Source organism: Ixodes scapularis, unplaced genomic scaffold, assembly GCF_016920785.2.
Source record: "Ixodes scapularis isolate PalLabHiFi unplaced genomic scaffold, ASM1692078v2 PGA_scaffold4__175_contigs__length_147842914, whole genome shotgun sequence".
NCBI lineage: Eukaryota > Metazoa > Arthropoda > Arachnida > Ixodida > Ixodidae > Ixodes > Ixodes scapularis.
The window spans coordinates 26,255,846-26,277,683 of NW_024609879.1; the positions used below are offsets into that span (position 1 = coordinate 26,255,846).

Here is a 21,838-nt window from a genome sequence, read left to right on the forward strand (position 1 = left end):
GCCAAAAATGTAGTATTAAAGAAAATGCGGACACCCGAGAAAATAAAGAGCAGGGCCTGCGTGGGCCTGCGGAAAGCGAGGGGTCTTACATGCCGAAGAGGTGAACGGCGGGCCGGGCGCGAGAGCCCCGGACGGAGAGAGAGAGACGTCCGACGCGGTGAGTGACTCAATCGTAACTGTTTATTTAACGGCCAGCAACTTGGGGTTGAGCGCCACGGGGACGCAACCCTGATAACACGGGCGCAATGGTGGAACACCGGCGCCATCTAGGTAGTGTGGCGAGTGACTTAAATAAAAAAATTTAAATGCTACCACTTTCCTTTCCTTAAAAAAAAATAAATACCTATCCTTCCCTCTCTTAGGGAAAAAATTGAATGGACTGTTTACCCGAAAATAAACTGACGCCAAACTGCAGGGCACTTGGGAAGTATGGAAATGCACTGAAATGAAATGACGTCTGACAACTCTGTCAGGAAACTGGAAATACGAAATGAATGGAAAGGAAAAGCACGTCGCAATGAGATTTGTGGAAAGCACTTCACTGAAAAGAAAGGGCTGCGCTGGGGCAGTACGCTGGATAAGGAAAAATTCACTGAATGTTCATATACTTGTCGAAATCAACTCAAAAGTTCCTTTAGTATTAGCACATAGCATTTAAATCGTCCCGGTAGTCGCCGACTTGGACGCGGGCGACTTTCTTGCCGGGGAGTGAACTTGTCTGGACCCAGGGGCTCTGGCGGCTCCGGTCTGGGGAACGGCTTGGGCTGCGTTGTGATGGGTGTAGAACACTCACTCACAGGTGGCTGTGTCAGCACTGTTGGACTGTCACAGGTGCTGGAGGTTGCACCCTCAGTAGGAGCTGCAGGCAGGGCTGCAGCGGAAGTGGCTGCGGCTGACGGGGCAGCGGCAGGAACTGGAGACGGGGCTGCAGGCAGGGCTGCAGCAAGAAGAACAGCAGGCGGGGCTGCAGCAGGAACTGGAGGCTCCGGGGGCAAGTTACCTCCCCGGGGCCGGGGCCATTGCGCTCGGGGCGCCGAAGGGTGACGCAACTTTCGACGCCTCCGATGGCCGGACTCGAACACGGTGGGAGGGTTGCTAGGCCCCCCACGGTCGAGTCGTGGCCACCGGGGTCGACTCTCGCAGACTCAGTCTAGATGACCTTGCTTCTGGCAGGAGAAGCAGCGGCGGTGGGCGGCAGGACAAAACGTCCTCGGGTGGCAGGGGCCACCAAAGAAACGGCACCGCTCCGGAAAATCATCGGGCGGGGCGACGGTGTAGATTGTTGCTGGGAGCTCGTAGTACGGGAAGGTGATGCCTTGAATGGGAGTCCTTGTCGGATTAGGCCTCGCTTGCCGATGCTGGTAGTAGTCGCGGACGGAGGAACGCCGTCCAACAGGAAAGGCCAGCTGGCGCTGGTAACGGTCGCTTCTTGGGCGACTCCGGAAGACGTTGGCGAAGTGGCCCGCACGACCATACGAAAAGCACGTAGCTCCCGATGCCGGACAATCTTGCCGCGCGTGGCTCTTGCGGCCGCAAAAGAAACAAAAATCGCACGACGAGCGCGCGCGAGCTCCTCGATGAGCGTAAAACGTGCGGCGCGAACGCCGGCGAATGAATGGGGGAGGAGGTCTCAACTCGCGACCCGACGGGGAAGGAGGGGAACGAGGGGGAGAAGGACGCTCACGTCTCGGGGAAAACGGGGGAGGAGGATGCTGGCTCCTCCGGGAAGATGACGCTTTGCCATCTTGGGCATGCTGATCGCTCAAACGGTTGAAAATCGCGGCCATCTTGGACACTCTGTACCAGGTGCGACGCGTTTGGATCTTGGTCTGACAAACGCCGAAAGAGATGGCAATCTCGAGATGCCCGCTCGAACTGCTGCGCTAGTTGGACAGCACGATCGAGGCTAGGTGCGTTAGCTCCGTCGGACTCTCAGATTAAACGATCCTGCACTTCTGTGCTGTGGATTCCCGAAATAAACATCTCCGCGACACGGCTCTCTAAAGCCTCGCCGTAATCGCAAAAAGAAGCTTGGCGTCTGAGCACCCCAAGGTACTCGAGAACGGTCTCGCCTGGACCTTGTACTCGGTTGACGAACTTCCGACGCCCAACAACGATGTTTGGAGCGGAAGCGAAATGGGTGTCCAGAGCGGAAAACAAAACCTGAAACTCAACCCGAGTCGCGCTAGCGGACGGACCTGCTAGGTTGAACGCATCTACGACGCGATTGCCTTCATCGCCGAGAAATGACAATAAAATCGCCCTCGTGCGTTTGGGCGGAAAATCCTCGGCGTCGATCGCCTCGAGGTAGTTGAGGAAGCCGCGCTTCCATGTTTGCCACGGCGTCATCGGCTCACCGGGCGTATGGAGGAATTCGGCGGGAACGCGACCCTGAGCAGCCGCCATCTTGGAAACAGCGGACAAAGGCGCCGTTCCTTGTTAAAAAAAACACGCGTCCCGTCTAGACGCGGAGTACGAGCAACCAACCGCTCGGACGCTCAAAAAACGATGCTATGAAGAGTGGAGCCGCGACGAATATCGGCGAAACGAAGCCCCAAAGGCGCGAAGGCTCGAAAATGCGGAGAAAAAAAATTGTCCCATCCTCAGTCGTCAAAAATGCAGTATTAAAGAAAATGCGGACACCCGAGAAAATAAAGAAGAGCAGTGCCTGCGTGGGCCTGCGGAAAACGAGGGGTCTTACATGCCGAAGAGGTGAACGGCGGGCCGGGCGCGGGAGCGCCGGACGGAGAGAGAGAGACGTCCGACGCGGTCAGTGGCTCAATCGTAAAGGCCTGTCACATTGAGGCAACACGACGGCAACAGCAACACAACACGTTGTCCAACAGTCGGGCAACTTGTTGCTCGCTCCCCGTGTTGTCCGACAAAGCTGTCACACCACGGCAACAGCACGACAACATGGACGACAACTAAAATGTTGCCTCGGTATGACAGCTTTCGGCAACAAAAACAGCAGCAACTTCTGTTGGACAACGAGTGTTGCCCTGATCGCTGGCTGAGCGAATTTCGGGCCGGCAACACGACAACATAGATAGCTTCGATGGTAGAGTTAGTCCCCTATCAATAAAGTCTTACTCAAACAAAGGCTTGGAAAACGTTATTTAACAATAATTATGGCTGGCGTGCAGCTAAAATATTTTTAATTAATGTTTTTGCTGCGTAGTTACGGAAAGTGATTTTCAAAATGGTCACAGCTGCGATCGTGAACGTTCAGACTGGTTTTGAAATTAGAACTCCCGAGAGACCAGCGCACATTACGGAAAGTGAAATAAAATGGCATGCCTGCTCACCCACTAATAAAGTATAATAAAAATAATCCAGAAAACCTAAGATTAAAACTCGAAGCATAAAACGACCACTCTGATCATGATTGTTGATGCTTGGAACTTGGAAACCGTCGCTACCAGACACCTGATTTGTTTTAAAAATACCCAGGACGTTTTGGGGGAATGAAGCGATCACGTAGCAGCGGTAGGCCTGTAGACAGCGTTGAAAAATATTTATTTCACCGATTGTTATTAAGGCCGATGGTGTCGGTGTCGCAGTTTTGAAGCACTGTCAGTTCAGCTCAAGACCACGTTACAAAAGACGCTTTGGGGTACTGCCGGTGCTAACGCAATTTTACAGTAGAAATCGGAATTGCATGAAAGAACCGGACAGAATCACTTCATATGGTGGCGTGAATCCCGAACATACATCAGCGATGTCACATTCCTCGGTTAGGGCTATCTGCTTTGTCAGCGAATGAAGAACATTTCGATAAAATTAAGAGCGAAAAATACTCCCGTGTCAAATTTTCTAATCACAGTCACTGGTTGATGTCGTACCGTGGTGATTCCCGGCCCTTCGAACGCACTAGCACTTTGTAGAGTCACATTTCCAGCGATTCCGCGCCGCACACGAACAAAGGTAAACAATCAAGATTGCGGAGTATTCCCCGTGTGGTCGTCGCCGTCAGCGCGGTGTGACAGAGTTGTCGGACAACAAATCGGGCAACACAGTTGCCGGGCGGCAGCAACATGTTGCCCGACTGTTGTTGTTGCCTTGATGTGACAGGGTCGCCGGCAACACGACTTCCCCGTGTTGCCGGACAGAGTTGTCCAACTGTTGCCTCAGTGTGACAGGGCCTTAACTGTTTATTTAACGGTCAACAACGTGGGGCTCAGCGTCACGGGGACGCAACCCTGATAACACGGGCGCAATAGTGGAACAGTGGCGCCATCTAGGTAGTGTGGCGAGTAACTTAAATGAAAAAATTTAAACACTACACCGTCGACGAAACCATGGCCTTCTTTGCGGTACAGCTCCTGCATAAAAAAAGTTGGTCTCCCGATCTTCCCTGTTCTGCTCCTGGAGAACCTCAGCACCGACTGCCCAGCGATCATTCCTCAGCAGGCTCATCTGCCTCGGAAGAATGGTCGAGAAGGCAATCCGGATCTGAGGGCTGACCTTCAAGACCCGAGACACCAGCTCACGAAATCTGGCGATGTGCGTATTGGCACTGTCAGCGGTGTTGTTAGTGCCAACGTGCACCACCAGTACATCAAAGTGAGGCAAGGCGTCAGCGATCATGAAGAAGAACCGCTCGATTCTAATGCCGCTGAACGACCGAACCTCAACAGTCACGCTGGGTTTCAATGTGAAAGAGCCGACTTGGTCTTTCAACATTGAATCCCCAGCCACCAAAACACGTGGCATGTTGAGTTTCGGTCAAGCACACCCCGAAGGAAAAATCCATCAATGTAACCCTGTTTGGCAGTCAATGTTTTCTAGTGGACCGCTGACTGTGCCTGACTGTACGTCAAACATGTCTGATTGGCCAACAAGTTACTCTGACCGACAGTCAAACTCCAGTCAGACCCCGCTTGTCGGCTTTCTGATGGTTTCCTGGTGGCAGTCGGCCGCCGCGAAATGCCATCAGGATGTCTTGGTGGCGATTCTGACTGTACATCGATTGTCTCTGACTGTACTCAAAAAGCTTTGACGTGCAGACAGACGTACGGTCAAAGGACGTAAAGTTCGTTCGGATACCACTATTTCGTCAAATCTATGAATACGAAAAGTAATCTATGCACGAGAAAACGATTTCGGGACGTGAGCTTATAAAACCGCTGACGTTAGAGATATGACACGCAACCGACCGACAACCTTGATCAGAAGCCCGCCGAAGCGCCGAACAGGCCGAACACGACACTTCGCTTCGCCTATAGAGGCTTCGCCGAGCTTTCATGAACGATCGCTCTCGACTCGTTTCGTTTGCCCGCTTGCTCCAGCCTGTCGATCCTGCCCGGGCTCTACATTGTCTTATGTTTTAGTAGAATTTCTACTCGACAAGACCCAGCCTGTTGTGAGTTCCGACGATGTAAGGGACTTTAGCGGTGTAGTTGAAGACGACGAGGTGTACCACGTCTACTGGGCCGGTGACGCGCGAACAAAAGGATCGTTCTACGACGCGAAAGTACTCTACATGGCAGGTGAGTAGAACTGAAGTACGGCGTGTGATGTACGAGTGCTTTGCATAACATGCTGACGGCTTAACTGCATTTGCAGCCGAAGCATTTTGTTTAAAACGAATAGTCAAATAGTGTTTCCTAAGTGAGGGCGTAGCATAGAGGTTACGGTATCCGACTTGTACGCAAGTGGTCGCGGGTTCGATGCGCGGTAATTCTGCTTTTTTTCTTTTTTTTTCTCGAACATTTCGCTTTATCGAGGCATTTGGAGATATTTATGAGTGCGTATAGCTTGACTCTTATATAAATGCTGCCCTTGTTGATCAAAAATCCCTTGGCAGTCGAGTCAGACGCCATCTGATGGACCATCAGATGACGTCTGATGGTCCATCACGTTCCACCAAGGCTGCTGACTGGCAGTCAGTGTCCCAAATTACGTAGCCTGATGGAATTTTCAATAGGGACGATACCAAGAAATATGACACAACAAAAATATATACGTTAAAAGATCAACAAAGAACCAAAAGAAAATATCACGACTCAAAAACGTCGATTCACGATAACTGCAGGTGGATGCGCAGAGGTTGTGGGAACCGCGGTCGGAAGACCCGTCGAACACAGCTGAAGCAGACTGGGAACAATGAGCGGCGAGATGAAAGACAGTATGATGACAGCTACGCACGTGCGTAGCTGTCATCCGCCTACTTCCGCCTTCCCGTCAAATAACGTGACCTCATGACGTCACACAAAAACAACTGAGACAAATACTTAAGCATGCACAAAATATAGCACCTATTATTTAAATATTGTAAATTTAATATAGAAGCATGCTTATGTAAATAAATAATTAGCTTCATTTACCTAGTCACTTGTATCATTTCTGATAGCCAATCAGAACTCTGGGTCTGCCCAACGCTTGGCATTGGGTCGACCGGGTCGACGCAGACACTGCCGCATGTTAATGGACAAGTTCCTACACACACTGGGCTCGCCATACAGTGAATACTACTGAGTGAGCCACCGCTTAAAGGAAAGCTGATGTCCTGCTGTCTAAACATCTTTACAACAATGTGGACATTACGGGAAAGTCTGTTCATGCTTTTCAGTGCATATTTTGTTCACAATGGACTGTGCCTTCTGTGTGTGTTTATTGGAGTCACTATAACCAGTGAAGCAAGTTAGTAATATGCTCTTGGCGACAGGTATGACAGATATATGCTAAAACTAGCCATTCCTGATGTTTGTAAGACAGAAATATGTAGAGTGTGCTTTTTCATCAAAGGTGTCAAGTGGCTTGTGCCATCGGAATTTTATACTTGTAGTTTTCTTTAATTGAAACCCAGAGGTCTGCACTCTAGCCAGAAATTGCCACCCGCCTGAAACTGGCGTCCAGGGTTGCCATTTTTCTTATATCGCAATAAAGTGGAGATTTAGGCCAGTTGGTTCATTGCAAAAAAAAAATGGCAGAAAAAAACACAGGGACGCAGACGAAGAGAAACAGGACAAGACGCACTCTCAACTGAAGTTGAAGTTTCAATAAACTTCAGTTGAGAGTACGACTTGTCCTGTTTCCCTTCGTGTGTGTTCCTGTGCTTTTGTTTGTTTGTTTTCTTATATTATTGTTGATCTCAACATGCCTTTACTATGAGATCTGTTATGCTTCCATTTGTGACAAAACAGAAACGAAATGGCAGTGTGCTGAATTAAGTGAAGAGCGAAATAATGTCTGTGATATATCCTGGATAATGACAAAGAGTTTATACGATGTTTACTAGTCTATGCTCAATTTCACTTTAAAAAAAAAGTATTGCAACCTGTGGTTTCAAACATGTTTATTTTTCACGCTACGACATTTTTATATATAAAAAAGAAAGCACTTTCAAAAACAAACTGCTTGTTGTGTTCTTTATACAATCAAACTGACACAAATTCAATAACCGATTATCGAGTAATACACCCGGCTCTGTAGTAGCCATAATAGATTGTAAAATGGAACAGGGCAGTGAAAGTGTAGAGAAAAGGAATCAATGTCCAAACCCGATACAAACCATATATTTCAGAAAAAAAGGAAAATGAGCCTCACCAGTACCCTCATTGAGTTCTCAGTTTCCTGCAAGGGAGAGTCAGGTGCCCCGTTGGCTAGCTACAGAACCCTACAAAACATTCTGTTATCGTCCCACGCACTTTATGCACCCTGCTTGCAAATAAAAAAAAAAGGCTCCATCAACATCACCGTGAGGCATCGAATAGCTTTTCGGAGGCAGTACTACATGTCCGTAAAGGTAGCACCACGGTTGTGCGACAAACTGCGCAAGGCGTTGGAGTTGACACTGTGGAGCTTATGGACCGCCATGACTGTGGAGCCACAAGTGAAGTACATACTGCCACGGGGAGGGCTTCTCTGGTGGTGAGAGCGTTAGTCAAGGTGAGGACGACGAGGGGTTCGCTGTCGCCGGTGGCGTCCCTGGTGTGAGGGAGTGCCACCGTGGCGAGGACGATCAGGGGCTCCCAGTCGCCGACGGTGTCCCTGATGAGTGGGACCTCCGTTGTGGCGACGAACAATGGAGTAACTATCTAGTTTCATTGCAGGAATTATGCCATGCCCTATAAAAATGCAAGTGTGAACTATCTCTATCCTCGTGTAAAATATAATTTCAATTGCTTTGCTTTTTCATACAACAAGCATTCAAGCAGCACGTCCTGCGGCTGTTAAACATCATGCGCTTCACGCTGCAGCAGCATGGCGAGATTCTTAACAAGCTCTGCGCAACCGTTCCAGTCCACACAGTTATTGCACACCCGTCCCTCGTCGAACAAGCGTTCAACACACTACCTGACCTCCTGGCCTCCGAGAAAGAGTTGGATGAAGAGAAGGCTCCACGTCTTGTAGGTATATTACTTTAATGCTGCTATACAGCTGTGCGGCTGCTTAAAGGGTAACTTGGCTGAATTTCAGTTTAGGAGAACAGTGCAGTTGTCTTTTGCATCATATTAAAAACCACATGACATAATCCCCTGAAAAGTTCATTAGACATTGTACGTAGAGCAATGCTTTGTTGGGTATGCAGCTGTTGTTCGGTTTCTATTAAGCAGCTGACCACCCAGTCAAGTGAGGTAAAAATGGGGGCACTTAATTAAAAGCAAAAGATGCCAGAGCGAAATGATCAGCGATGACGCGCAGTTCTGCAGTGGCTGGTGAAGAAAGAAGCCGGGTGGCCCTCGATAGAGCAGTTCGCATTTCTACCGCGAGAAGGCGAGCAACGAACTGGGGACGCAAATAGCAGGCAACATGCGGTGCAGTGAAGAGCTCCGTCAGTAGTGCTGTAGTTGCGTGGCCAACACTGCACTAGCTGCGTTCGAGACATTTTACCATAAATATTTTTTTCACATAATCATGCCTGGCTTATGCCATGCTTTCCTGAATTAAGTTACATTCACTACAAATATCCAATGCTGTCTTTTTATGCAGGTTCATGAGCTCAAGCAACTCGGGGGCAAGACTGCAAGCAAGGCCTCGAATCGGATGCTGACACATCTGCTAACTGATGAGCCAGCTACACAGTTCTCGTGGATCGGAAGAAAGGGAAAACTCAACTATTCAGTTTTAAAGACTGCCACTGCCATTACTGGTAAGCCAGAAACTTGAGAAAGTGACTATTTCGACGTCACACAAAACTAATCTAAAGGTTTACTCTTAGATGTACGACACGACTTCTAAAAAGCTCAAAAATCAATTTTTTAAATATTAGTGCATCGTCCATGTAAATAGTAGCCTACTTATTTTGATAGCAATAAAGAAGCCAAGTTTGTATTGCTTACCAGCTTTCCTGTGAATTTGAAAACACTTTTTAGCTATTTTCATCTCAGACATTGAAGTAATCATTGCTGAATGTTTACCTCCTTTTGTGTCACTTACTAGGCCAATGGCAAAAGATATGCGCCTCTCGAGCCAGTCACGGTGCCCGGGAAGACGTTTTCTCTTGAGTTGGACCCCTCTGGGAAACACTGAGACAACAACAAAAATCCCTCGCACTGTTCTTCCCTCACTTGAGTAATTTTGTCTTTATGCCAGGTTAGCATGAAATGGACCTGGTTTATGTCTTGCATAATTCTGTACAATTAATCTTTAGAAACTTTGCCTATTTTCAATAACTCGTGTGGCCTGTCATTCCTTTGTAAGATGCACATTTTTCAAGCAGAAGCAAGTTAAACACTAGACAGCATAAAATCGGTCTTGCAGTGTATGGCAACGCTGGCTTGTGCTGTGGATGAGCAATGTAGCCAGGGCGGTATGACTATAGTGCCCGGGACGCGTCTCTGACTGGTGAGTGGTAAGAAGTGACAACCGCAAAGCACTTCATGCTGTCAATTGTCACCAATCCGGCAGTTGGTGGTGGAAACACCAGAACACCAGTGGATGTAAGAATTTCTGCTATTACGACGTTTCGAATCGTGTCTGGATAGTTTTTGTCAGCTGACTGTCTGCTGAGCGAACTGCAACAGGCGTTTGCCGCAGCTCCTGCTGTGCCACCACGAGGGTCGCAACAGGCAACAACATGAAGGTATATGATGCCACGAGCCAGGAGACGAAAAGCCAAAAATAAAGACTCGATAAGCACACCAGGTGAAGATGCGTTCCAGGCACCGTAGTATGACCGCTAGGCTGTTTTTTTTTAAGTGCACCAAGCAGTAGTTATTGCACAAGCGCATGCTGGTATGATTCTTACCCCAATTGGAATGGGGACGGCTAAGGACTCGATGCGGGATCCGTGGGTTCTGCCGAGCAGATGTCTGCTCCATGTACTCTGAACTGCCTTGCACTAACATGATCGACAACTGATCCCCTTTCTTTTTTCAAGCATTCTTGGGTATAGTGTTATTAGTCATATGCACTAATCTGGTTTCAGATGCTGCAAAGAAGTGGCCAGGAGGTAAAGATGCCATTGAGGAAACAATGAGGTCTCGGCTTTGGCACGCCCCGGAAAGGGCCAAGGGCCAAAGGTGCAAAGCATTGGAAGCGGACCAAAATGAAGGTACGCTTTTCGTGCATGTGTAGCCATAGGGCTTTGAAAATGTTGCTGTTATGTAGCGGCTGGCAAGCTGGCGCCCATCGGCTCGTGACCATCGGCTGCGCTCGCACCGAGCGCTTGAGAGCCGCGGGGCACGAGCAGACAACGCCAGGCTAGGAACGTTGCGCCAGGCTCAGTTGGAGGCTCCATCAGAATAAATCGATTAGACAAACATCCAAGTCTACATCTCGTATTTAACATTGGCGACCAGGGCGGAAAAGAACTCCAGCAGCGGTTCAAGGATGACTACGATACAAGGCAAGCTCGAAGAATTCCAAGGGACAGGATGGTCGGCCTGGGCGGAGCGATTGGATTTCTTCTTCCAGGCAAACGACATAACGGACCACGGGAAGAAGAGAGCGCTGCTGCTGACCCTTTGTGGCGCTGAAACCTACGAGACTGTGCAAGCGCTAACGGCCCCGAGGAAGCCCGGCGAAGCTGCCTTTGAAAGCATCATGTCCATGCTCCAACAACATTACGATCTACGGCCTTCGGAACTATTTAGCCGAATCCAATTTCAAAGCCGCGACCAACAGCCGGGTGAATCCATCGCTACCTATGCGGCGGAATTAAAGAAACTAGCCGCCAACTGCAATTTCGGCGTGCTGACACCTCTCTCTGTGGCCACAACTAGCGCTGGAGCATCGACCGCTTCAACTAGCGCTGAAGGACGAGCGGCCGCCGCCCCTTTGACATTGAATCTAACCATGCTACCGCTGGATGTAATGCTGAGAGATTTTTGGTGTGCGGTGTGCAAGATGAGCGTCTGCAGCAACGGCTTTTCGCAGAGCAAACGCTCACGTTCAAGCAAGCATACGATATGGCAACAAGACTGGAAAGTGCGGTAAAACAGCAGCAGGAGCTTAAAACTCCCAAGACGGAACTGCATAGGGTCACACAACCACAGGCTCCGAAACAGACCTCGGATCGAGATCAAACGCAACCGGATCTACGATGTTACTACTGCCATGGACGGCACAGGCAAGACAGTTGCCCATTCAGCAGGGTAGCGTGCCGTTTCTGTAAAAAAAAATCGGACACATCGAAAAAGCTTGTCGAAACAAGATGAGGACTGGCACACGTCACTCAACCGATCAAATGGACTGCGGCGCAGAAGAGGGCGCCCTAGAATCACAAAGTGGAGGTTCTGTTAAAAGCTACGGGATGGACATGCAAGAGCTGAACGCACAACGTGCAACCAGTTTCGTTCCCAAGTACCTGGTGACCCTCAAGGTCGAGGGAAAGTTACTAGAATTCGAGGTAGACTCAGGAGCAGCATTTACGGTAATCAGTGAGGCCACATACCGGAAGTTGTGGCCGACCAGACCTCCGTACCTGCGGAAAGAGAACGTCACCCTTCGGACATGGACCGGCGAAGGCTTGAGTGTCCTTGGTTCAGCTGAAGTACGCGTGAGACATAAGTCCAAAGACTACGTTCTACCCCTGGTTGTAACAAGTGGAACCGGGTGCAACTTGATGGGCAGAAATTGTTCCCAGCGCTAAATATTCAGGTCAGCGGGTACACCATCTTTCGCCAAAGAAGTCCAGAAGGTTCTCTGCGCACACAAAGCGGTGTTTAAGTCCGACATCACAGGATACAACGGCCCACCTGTCCAGTTGGAAATGAAGGAGTCAGCAACGCCAAGATTCCTCAAGGCACGCCAGGTACCTTTCGCCTTGCGTGCTGTCGTGGAATGCGAACTGATGACACTGCAAAAGCAGGGCATCCTGGAGCAGGTCCAAAATTCAACATGGGCCACACCCGTGGTGGTGGTTAGAAAGACGGATGGTTCGGTAAGGCTCTGCGGAGACTACCGCAGCACGGTGAACAAGACAGCAAAACCGGTGGCTTATCCACTGCCGACACCCACTGAAGCCTTATATAACCTCCGGGGTGGCACAGTCTTCTCGACGCTGGACCTTGCGCAGGCTTATCAACAGCTACGCGTGACATTGTTGTTGTTTGCGGGTTTTTTGGCGCAACAGCAACGGAGGCCATACTGCGCCAGACTAAATTAACTAATGAAACTCCGGTTACCTTATTACACAAAGATGATCCTGAAAACAACTGGGACTAGATCTGGTGTATAGGCCAGTACTAGTAATATATGATAAAACTCGATCAAGAGGAACGAGAGGGTGCTTTCCCAGCAAAAGAGCGGGATGAAATGGAATACAAAATCTAAAAAACTCAGAAAAATGAGCGCGACGTTCGGTGTCGAATTCCGGGCAGATCCACAAAATATGAAGAATAGTAAGATTGTCTCCACAGTGCTCACAAACTGGTGGATCCTCCCCATAAAGGAGATATCTGTGTGTAAGGAAGGAGTGCCCGATTTGAAGCCGGCACAATACAACTTCGTGAAGGCGGTTCTTAAGTGAGGAGCTCTCCCAAGACCCAAGGACTGGTTTGCTTACATGGAGCTTGTTATTAGACTCCATGGCCCACTCTGCCTGCCATAGACGAAAAAGTGACGACTTAATTAATGACTTGATATCCTGATAGGGAAAGCTAGCTTGATATCGAGAGCAGTTACCTGAAGATGCAGCGAGCCTGTCTGCCTCCTCATTACCCTTTATTCCCACATGACTCGGAACCCAGCAGAATTTTATATTGTGACCTTTTTGTAGAGCTCCGTTAAGTTTACTTCGCACCTGTTCCACAAGCATATTCTTAGTGGCTTTTAGAGAGCATATTGCAGTAATGGCACTTTGAGAGTCCACAAATATTACGGCACGTCTAGTTTTAGTTTTCAGGATATAATCCAATGCAAAAGACACAGCATAGACTTCAGCAGTAAATATACTCGCAAATTCCTCTAGACGTGTAACTTTTACAAAACGACCTGAATGCACGGCACACCCGACAAACGATGAAGTCTTGGCACCGTCCGTGTAAAAGTGAGCATAATCTTTATATTTCTCTTCCAGGTCAAGGAATTCCTGCTGAATCACTAGAGCTGATATGCTATTTTTATTAAACTTAGTGAGAGTCCAGTCACAAAAAACACGTACCACATTCCAGGGCGCCACGCAGACTGTCTTTTGAATTAGGTTAAGTTCGTCCAGACGAAGTTGAAGTGAGGAACAAAATTGCTCTATACGAAAACTTAACGGTCTGACGATGCTTGGCTTATTTTCAAAGAGACGGTAGAATTGAGACCTTTGTATGGAAGGATACGTTGGGTGATCAGGGTTTGCTAGGATCCTAGACGCGTAGGTTAGGCTGAGGTATTGACGTCTTTTGCACAGCGACATCTCATTTGATTCCGCATACAAACTAAGTACAGGCGATGTCCGAAAAGCACCTGTTGCCAAACGCAAGCCAAGATGATGTACAGGATCCAACATCTTGAGAGCAGATGGGCGAGCGGATCCGTACACCACGGCGCCATAATCAAGACGAGATCGCACAAGCGCAGTGTACAAATCCAACAGACATTTTCGGTCCGACCCCCATGATTTATGAGCCAAAACTTTCAGAAGGTTTGTGGAACGAAGGCAAATTTCTTTGAGAAATTTCAGGTGGGGAATGAAGGTAAGTTTTTTGTCAAATATGACACCAAGAAACTTGTGCTCCTTCCTAACAGGAATTAGAGTACCGTTTAGTTCCAAAACTGGGTCTAAGGAGAGCCCACGACGTAGGGAAAAAGGCACACAGACTGTCTTTGCAACAGAGAACTTGAAACCATTTTCGTCTGCCCACTTACAAAGTTTGTTTATAGCCAGTTGTAACTGCCGCTCACAACTAGAAAGATTGCAAGAAGATGAGGAGATCTGTACATCGTCAGCATAAAGAGAGTAGGAAATAGACCGAGGTAACAGTCGTGTGAGAGAATTCATTTTCAGTACAAACAAAGTGACGCTCAAAATGCCTCCCTGTGGGACTCCATTTTCTTGAACAAAAGGTTTAGAGAGGGTGCTGCCAAGCCGGACTTGAAAGGTTCTGTTTGTTAGAAAGTTGTTAATGCATTGCAACATCCTACCACGGATATTGCAATCATACAAGTCTTTCAGGATACCATATCTCCAAGTGGTATCATACGCCTTGTCTAAGTAAAAAAACACAGCAACACAGTGCTGCTTGTTCACAAATGCCTCGCGTATAATGGTTTCCAGGCGAACCAAATTATCGAGAGTAGATCGACCTCGGCGAAACCCGCACCGATTTCTGTCAAGGACCTTTTGCCTTTCTAATGTGTATACTAACCGCCTATTTATAAGCCTTTCAAATGTTTTCCCAACACAGCTCGTCAGAGCAATGGGACGGTAACTTGATGGTAGTGAAGGGTCTTTCTGCGGCTTTAGGAGCGGGATGACATGAGCATGCTTCCAGGCATGGGGAAAGCAGGCTTTTTCCCACAATAAATTGAAAAACAAGAGAAGACTTTTCAGGGACTCAGGAGAAAGGCGACGAAGCATTTCATAATGAACTGCGTCGGGCCCTGGAGCAGAGACCCTCGTTGTGTCAAGTGCCATTTCAAGCTCACACTGCGTAAAAGGCTGGTTATAAGGCTCAGAGTCTCCTCCAGACATGGAGATATTTTGCCGCTCTGCACGAGATTTAAATCTACTGAACGAATCACTGTAGTTCGCCGAGCTGGATGTGTTATAAAAATGTTCACCAAGGATGTTGGCGATGTCAACTAAAGATGAAGAAGGGGCATCAAAAGTAGGAATTGCAAAGCACCTATAGTCTCCATTTATTTTCCTGTATCTATCCCAAACCTCCTTGGCTGGCACAAAACTATTTATAGAAGAGACATACTTTATCCAGGATTTCCATTTTGACTGCTTCCTGGTCCAACGGGCTTTAGCTTTCCGCTGCCTGAACTCTGCGAGATTACATGATGTGGGGTATCTGCGAAGTTTGCCCCAAGCCCTATTTTGATCCGCTAAGGTTGTGGCACACTCCTTGTTCCACCATGGTTTGCATTTTTTTGGCACATTACCAGAGGTTCGTGGAATAGACACCTCAGCAGCATTTAGTATCTGCTCAGTAATATACAGTGTAGCATCTTCAGGTGACATAGAGGAAAGCAGAGAAGGGTCCAAGGTGGAATGTAACCCAAAAAGTGACCAGTCAGCTTTATCTAACTTCCACCTAGGGATACGTTTTAAAAGTGAGGGCAACTGAACAACACTCTCTAAAACAACCGGAAAGTGATCACTGCCAAAAGGGTTGTTGAGAACATTCCATGTAAAGCAAGAACACAATGAGGGGGATGAAATCGACAGATCTATGGATGTAAATGTGGTGTGAGCTGCACTAAAAAATGTTGGCTCTCTGCCATTAAGAAGGCATAGTCCAGATGCCAATAAAAAACGCTCAACTACACCTCCACGAGAGTCTTGACGAATACTACCCCATAGGGGGTGATGGGCATTAAAATCGCCTAGAATCATAAAGGGTTGTGGGAGCTGACCCACAAGACCCTGCAATTCACTAAGATGTAATGGAGTGTTAGGTGGTAAATAAAGTGATACTACAGTTATGAGGCGGTCTAAAAGAAGGCGCACTGCCACGGCTTCAAGTGGTGTGCAAAGCGGGACCTCAGAGCAGGCGACCCCACCTTGTACAACCACTGCCACGCCACCAGAGGGAGTATCACTAAGACGGTCTTTTCTAAAGACCCGGTGACGTCTTAAAATATGAGGAGAGCGATCATCAAGATGAATTTCCTGGAGAGCAAGAGCTATCGGCCGAAGCTCATCCATGAAATGATTTATATCATCAATATTTCTTAAAAGGCCGCGACAATTCCATTGCATAAAATTCACTTTTGACATTTATAAAATTTGTTTATATCGGAAAGTGTAAATCAATAAAACTCGGTAATAAAAAGATTAAAACTCGGGAGGGAGACCACTTGGATTACTTCGGCGCAGTAACCGGTTTTTTGTTCTTCCCTGCACGGGTCTGCGTCTGCCACTCCATGCTATCCGGGTCAGAAGCAGGAGCAGCCGAGTCGTCCAACTCCATGGACAGGTCTGCCTCTTGAGTCGTGTCGCTGGTGTTGGCCAGCGTTTTCTTCCGGCTTGGATCACGGGGAGCCAGGCCCCGGCCGCGACCAGCCGAAGAGGCAGCGGAGGTGCTAGGCAGAGTGTCTTTCAACTCTGCCTGCTCCGGCCCCTTGAGTACAGGGAGAGCAGCACGAGAGTTGTGCCGCTCTTTGGAGGAGGTCCTCTCCAGTGAGTTGGAACGAGAGTGTCGCTCCTTTCCACTGGAGGAAGGCGTCGCGGTCAGGACGGGCATTGGCGTTGCCTGCCTGTCCTGAGACTTGGGGGCTGCTGATGTGCTCCCTCCAGAAGGTGGGGGAAGCTGCTGCCCCTGCGGGGGGGATGGGGCCCGAAAGGCCACTGCCAGGGCTTCAGGCGAGACCTGGGTGGCCTTCGATTCCGTTCGCGGCGGAGGGCCCCTGCGCACCGCATCAGAGTACGTGCCTTTCGAAAGAAAGGAGAACCTTTGCTTTGCTTCCGGATAAGATAAGTTTTCTTTTGCTCTTAAGGTGAGGATTTCCTTTTCCTGTCGCCAGGAGGGGCAAGAACGAGAGTACGCAGGGTGAGGACCCTTGCAGTTGGCACAGAAAGCTGCCGCTTCACAGTTGTCGGCTAGATGGTCGTGGCTACTGCACTTTGCACACGTCTCCTTCCCTCGACAGCTGCGTGATCCGTGGCCATAACGCTGGCAACGGAAGCACCGCTGGGGGTTGGGGACATATGGGCGGATGCGGCAGTTAAGGTATCCTGCCTTGATGGTTTCTGGCAGTGTGTTTCTTTCAAAAGTAAGGATTACGTGTTTCGAAGGAATTTCCTCACCATTTTTACGGAACATGATGCGCTTAACGGCAACAACGCCAACACCTTGGAGTCCCTCGAGAAGTTCTTCCTCACTAGTGTGTAAGAAGTCGTCCTCGGAGAGGACCCCACGGATGGTGTTGAGCCTGCGGTGAGGGCTAACCGACACTTTAACATCGAGAAAACTAGTCAGTTTAAGGATCGCTTCACTCTGTTTTTTGTTGGTTACCTCCACTAGGAGGTCTCCGGAGTGCTGCTTTTTAGCTTTGTGGGAAAATCCGACAAGGTTTTCTAGTACCTTCGCAGCAACAAAGGGCGACAGCTTTGAAACAGGTTTTTGTTCATCAAGTGAATGAACAACAAAAAACTTAGTAAATGTTTCTCCTTCAGAATCTCTGTCGATGGTCTTGGGTTCAAGACAACGCCTTTTAAAGGCTTGCCCTGAACGGGGTTTGGAAGAGGGGGGCGCCCTAGGAGGGCAAAGAGTGTTCAGAACCTGTGGTGTGCCGCCCACCACGGAGCCCAACGAGGGAATAGTTAACGGACCATAACAAAAATGGCTTTGCTGGAACCGTTAGACTATTAGCACTGCCCAGGTACTATAACCAAGTGTGGTTTTGGACAAGGGGTCTGTCGCCACCCAAGGTTAGCCCTTGCCGCCAAAGGAGTTGAAAAAGGAAAGAAGAGAAATGAGAAGAGTGAAAAGAAGGAGAAGACAAAGGTAAAAGAAGGGAGGGGATAGTAGAAGTGGCGACTGACTGAATCATTCTGGTCGGGCCAAGCCAGGACACCCGTCTACGGGAAGCGGGGGCCGAAGTGGTGTATTGCCTCACCCGGGGGGCCCCGAAGGGTCCAAACCTACCCCGGGTTCGACTCAACCACCAGGATGCCCTTTTCCCCGGACACGGGAAAGCCACGCACAGCCAGACGTGGGCGGGCAAACCCGCATGGCTCGGGGTCCGTGGAGACGCCACTCTCCAAACACCTGCTTTCACAGGTGCCCCCTGCGGGGAGCTACGCGTGACAGACGACACGGCCGAGGTACAGACATTCAACACCATCAAGGGCCTGTATCAAATGAAGAGACTTCCCTTCGGAGTGGCGGTAGCCCCTGCAATCTTCCAGAAAGTCATGGACACAACATTAGCAGACATCTCAGGAGTCTGTGTGTATCGACGACATCATCATCAGCGGGGAGATACGGAAGAACATAACTATCAACTAGATCAAGTACTGACGAGACTAGAAGGTGCAGGACTAAGACTAAAGGAAACCAAGTGCCGCTTCGGGGTGAGTGAAGTAAAATTTCTTGGCCACCTCATCAATGCGGACGGCATACATCCCACGCAGGACCAGATTCAGGCCGTAGTACAGGCGCCCGAGCCAAGGAACAAGAAAGAGCTGCAGTCCTTTCTGGGACCGCTAGCTTTTTATGACAGATTTCTACAGAATCGAGCAACGATTGCGAAAGAGCTCTATCACCTACTGGAACAAAAGACAGAGTGGCGGTGGGAGCAAAACCACCGCGAGGCTTTCCAGAAGTTGAAGGATCTGGTGGTGCAGTATACAGTACTGGCACACTATGACGAAAGAAAACCACTACTGTTGTCCTGCGACGCTTCGCCTTACGGTGTGGGCGCCGTACTAGCACAGTTGGACTCTGACGGCCGAGAGGCTCCGATTGCGTTTGCGTCCAGGACCCTGGGAACCACTGAGCGCAACTACTCACAACTGGACCGAGAGGGCCTAGCCATTGTGTATGGAGTCAGCCATTTTCATCAGTATGTCGCAGGGCGAAGCATGACAATCTACACAGATCATCAACCTCTTCTTGGCATCCTTGGAGCTGACAAGCCCGTTCCACAAGTGTTGTCACCGCGGATGACCAGGTGGTGCGTAAAATTGGCCGCTTATAAGTATGAGCTGAGGTACAGGCCAGGAAACCGCCATCAGAACGCGGACGCTCTAAGCCGACTTCCCATGTCCACCACGGAGGAGGAGCCAGAAGTACCCGGAGACCTACTGATGTTTGAGGCTTTGACCCGCCCACCGCTCTCCGCAGACCAAGTAGCCAGGGAGACAGCACGTGACGTCGTCCTGTTAACAGTATTCCAGGCAGTACAAGAAGGCAATATTCATCGGTATCAGTCCCCAGAGTACTCGCCGTACAGAAGTAAAGTGGCAGAGTTGTCGACACACAGAGGATGCGTAAGCTGGGGACACGGGTCGTGATTCCTAACAACTTGAGAAGAGACACGATGGCTCTAATTCACTCGGGTCATCGTGGAATTGTGGCGATGAAAGCTTGCGGTCGCAGCTAGGTTTGGTGGCCCGGGATCGACGCCGATATTGAAGCATGGGTCGCTGCATGTAGCACCTGCCAGATACACCGGAAGTCACCAGCGAAGGAACCGATCCCTGTGTGGAATAGGCCAACCGAGCCGTGGGACACTGTTCACCTGGACTTTGCAGGTCCCGTCGGGGGTCATGTTTTTGTGGTTGTGGTGGACGCGTTCACGAAGTGGCTGGAAGTGCGTGTGGTCCGCAACATGACGTCGGCCGCCATCATTAAAGAGTTACGGACCATTTTTGCAACGTTTGGACTACCAAGGAAGATTGTGTCGGACAATGGCGCGGCGCTAGTTTCTGAGGAGATGAAAACATTTTACCGAAACAACGGGATCATCACTGTAACTAGTGCGCCGTACCATCCCGCCACTAATGGCCAGGCGGAGCGCATGGTACAGGAACTGAAACTTGCACTCGGGAAGAAGGGAAAGGAAGAGCTGAATTGTGCGTTGGCCAGGTTTTTATTCAAACAGCATACTACCATTCACGTTGCACCGGGAAAAACGCCAGCATGGTTGCTTTATGGCAGGGAACTTCCATCAGCCCTTGAACGATTAAAAACTGTACTTTCTGAAGAGCCAGTCCGCACGGAAAGCGTCACTAACGCACGCGAACTGAGCGTGGGACAGTCGGTCTGGGCTAAGAAGTTTCCACACGGCAAAGGCTGGGTTCCTGGCGTAATCGAACGTCAGATGGGCCTCCGTTCATGGATGGTGAACAGATATGAAGGTTCGGTACGCCGGCATACCAACCACATACGTCAGCGATGTACAGCAGCCAGCACCCAACAAGAAGCGAAGACTCCGTCTCCTGTGTGGGACCTCAAGATTGACCAGAGTCCAACTCCACCACGGGCACCATCTCCCGGCGAAGATACTCCAGCTCGAGTAGACGCATCACCCCAGCGAGACAGTAGCAGGCCGGCAGCGTTTCCTCGCGAACCAGCGTCAGCTCCTTCGACGGCAGACGCTGGCCCCCAAATTATGCAACATCTGAAAAAAAAATGCACAGTACACACTGTGGGTTCACTATTTTAGCGAAAAGTCCCTATCGAGGTAACTACCCACGCCATAGTCCGCTCTTTGCGCGGCTACGGTCGGGTCCGTCCATTGACTGCCTCTTGGCTCCGGTGGACGAGAGGCTGCACCAACGCAGTGAGTCTATTTTTGACGTGTTTATTGACTCATATGCAAACACGCTTCGCTCTAGGACAGTGAAAGTCTGGGCGGAGGCTCAATCGCCAGTATCACCCGGTCGGTTTCCCGCGCTGCCACAATAGACAGATTCACGGGAAGTTGGAAGCCCACAAAGAAAAACCGAGCTCAATAGAGCAAGAGCTTCCGCCGACTAGAGCCCCCGGCCCAGGTTCGGGGCCGGCTTATATAGCCTTTTGGGAAATGGACGCGCCCCGGGGAGGCCGGTAGAAGTTTAGCCCGGAAACGGGACGCTTCCACAATCACTCCCAAGGGTGCGCCGGTGGCACTTTCACCCTACGAGGGCGACGGCGAGGGGAGAGCCATCCCCTTCGGGGAGTACGGCCTCGAATCCTCACATCCAGGAAGCCGTCGCTATGATGGCGACGACCCCCCATGGCCTGCACGTGGCTAGGGCCTAGATAGGGCAGAGAAACCTAGTGATTTCCACAAGAGATAGAAAAAATTGATGACCTAACGAGCGCACATTCCCCAATTTTTGCAATTATCTCATTTTGAGTGGGCGCTTGCTCGGAATTTTATAATAAGTCATCATCTCATTGATTACTACAACCATATCGCTTTAATTCAGTTGAAGGTTTTTCAACCCCCTCTGTGGAACAGTAGCTAATGCGTCCCATCCCAGGCTGAGCCATTCATTTCCCCGCCAGAGGCTGTGTTTCTTTGGGGCGAAACCCCCGGTGGTTAAACAAATCAGGAGACTGCCACTATGGCATTTCTCATTGCTCAAACTTGGGCCATAAAACCCCAAATTTGGATTGCTTTGCAGAATCTCATTTGTTAGTGTACCCCAGCTAAACAGACGGGACGGAGGAAAGGAGACAAACAGGCGCTAACCATGGTGCCCGGTACCCCGTCCATGTGCTGTTTAGCTTAACAATACTTTTTTATTGTTCTCTTGCTTAACCTCTACAAGCCGACAATGTCCTTGTTAGCATTT

General features: G+C 49.5%; 1 protein-coding gene and 1 pseudogene across 1 annotated transcript; one reads left to right on the plus strand and one right to left on the minus strand.

Moving 5' to 3' along the window:
• Positions 1-617: 617 nt before the first annotated feature.
• On the minus strand, positions 618-2,376 carry LOC115309411 (annotated as a pseudogene).
• Positions 2,377-8,067: 5,691 nt separating this feature from the next.
• Positions 8,068-10,524, plus strand: LOC115309409. The gene is made up of 4 exons (XM_040215021.1): positions 8,068-8,086; positions 8,152-8,354; positions 8,938-9,097; positions 10,376-10,524. The coding sequence occupies exons 1-4, from the start codon at positions 8,068-8,070 to the stop codon at positions 10,522-10,524; spliced, it is 531 nt and encodes a 176-aa protein (XP_040070955.1).
• The last annotated feature ends 11,314 nt before the right edge of the window (positions 10,525-21,838 follow it).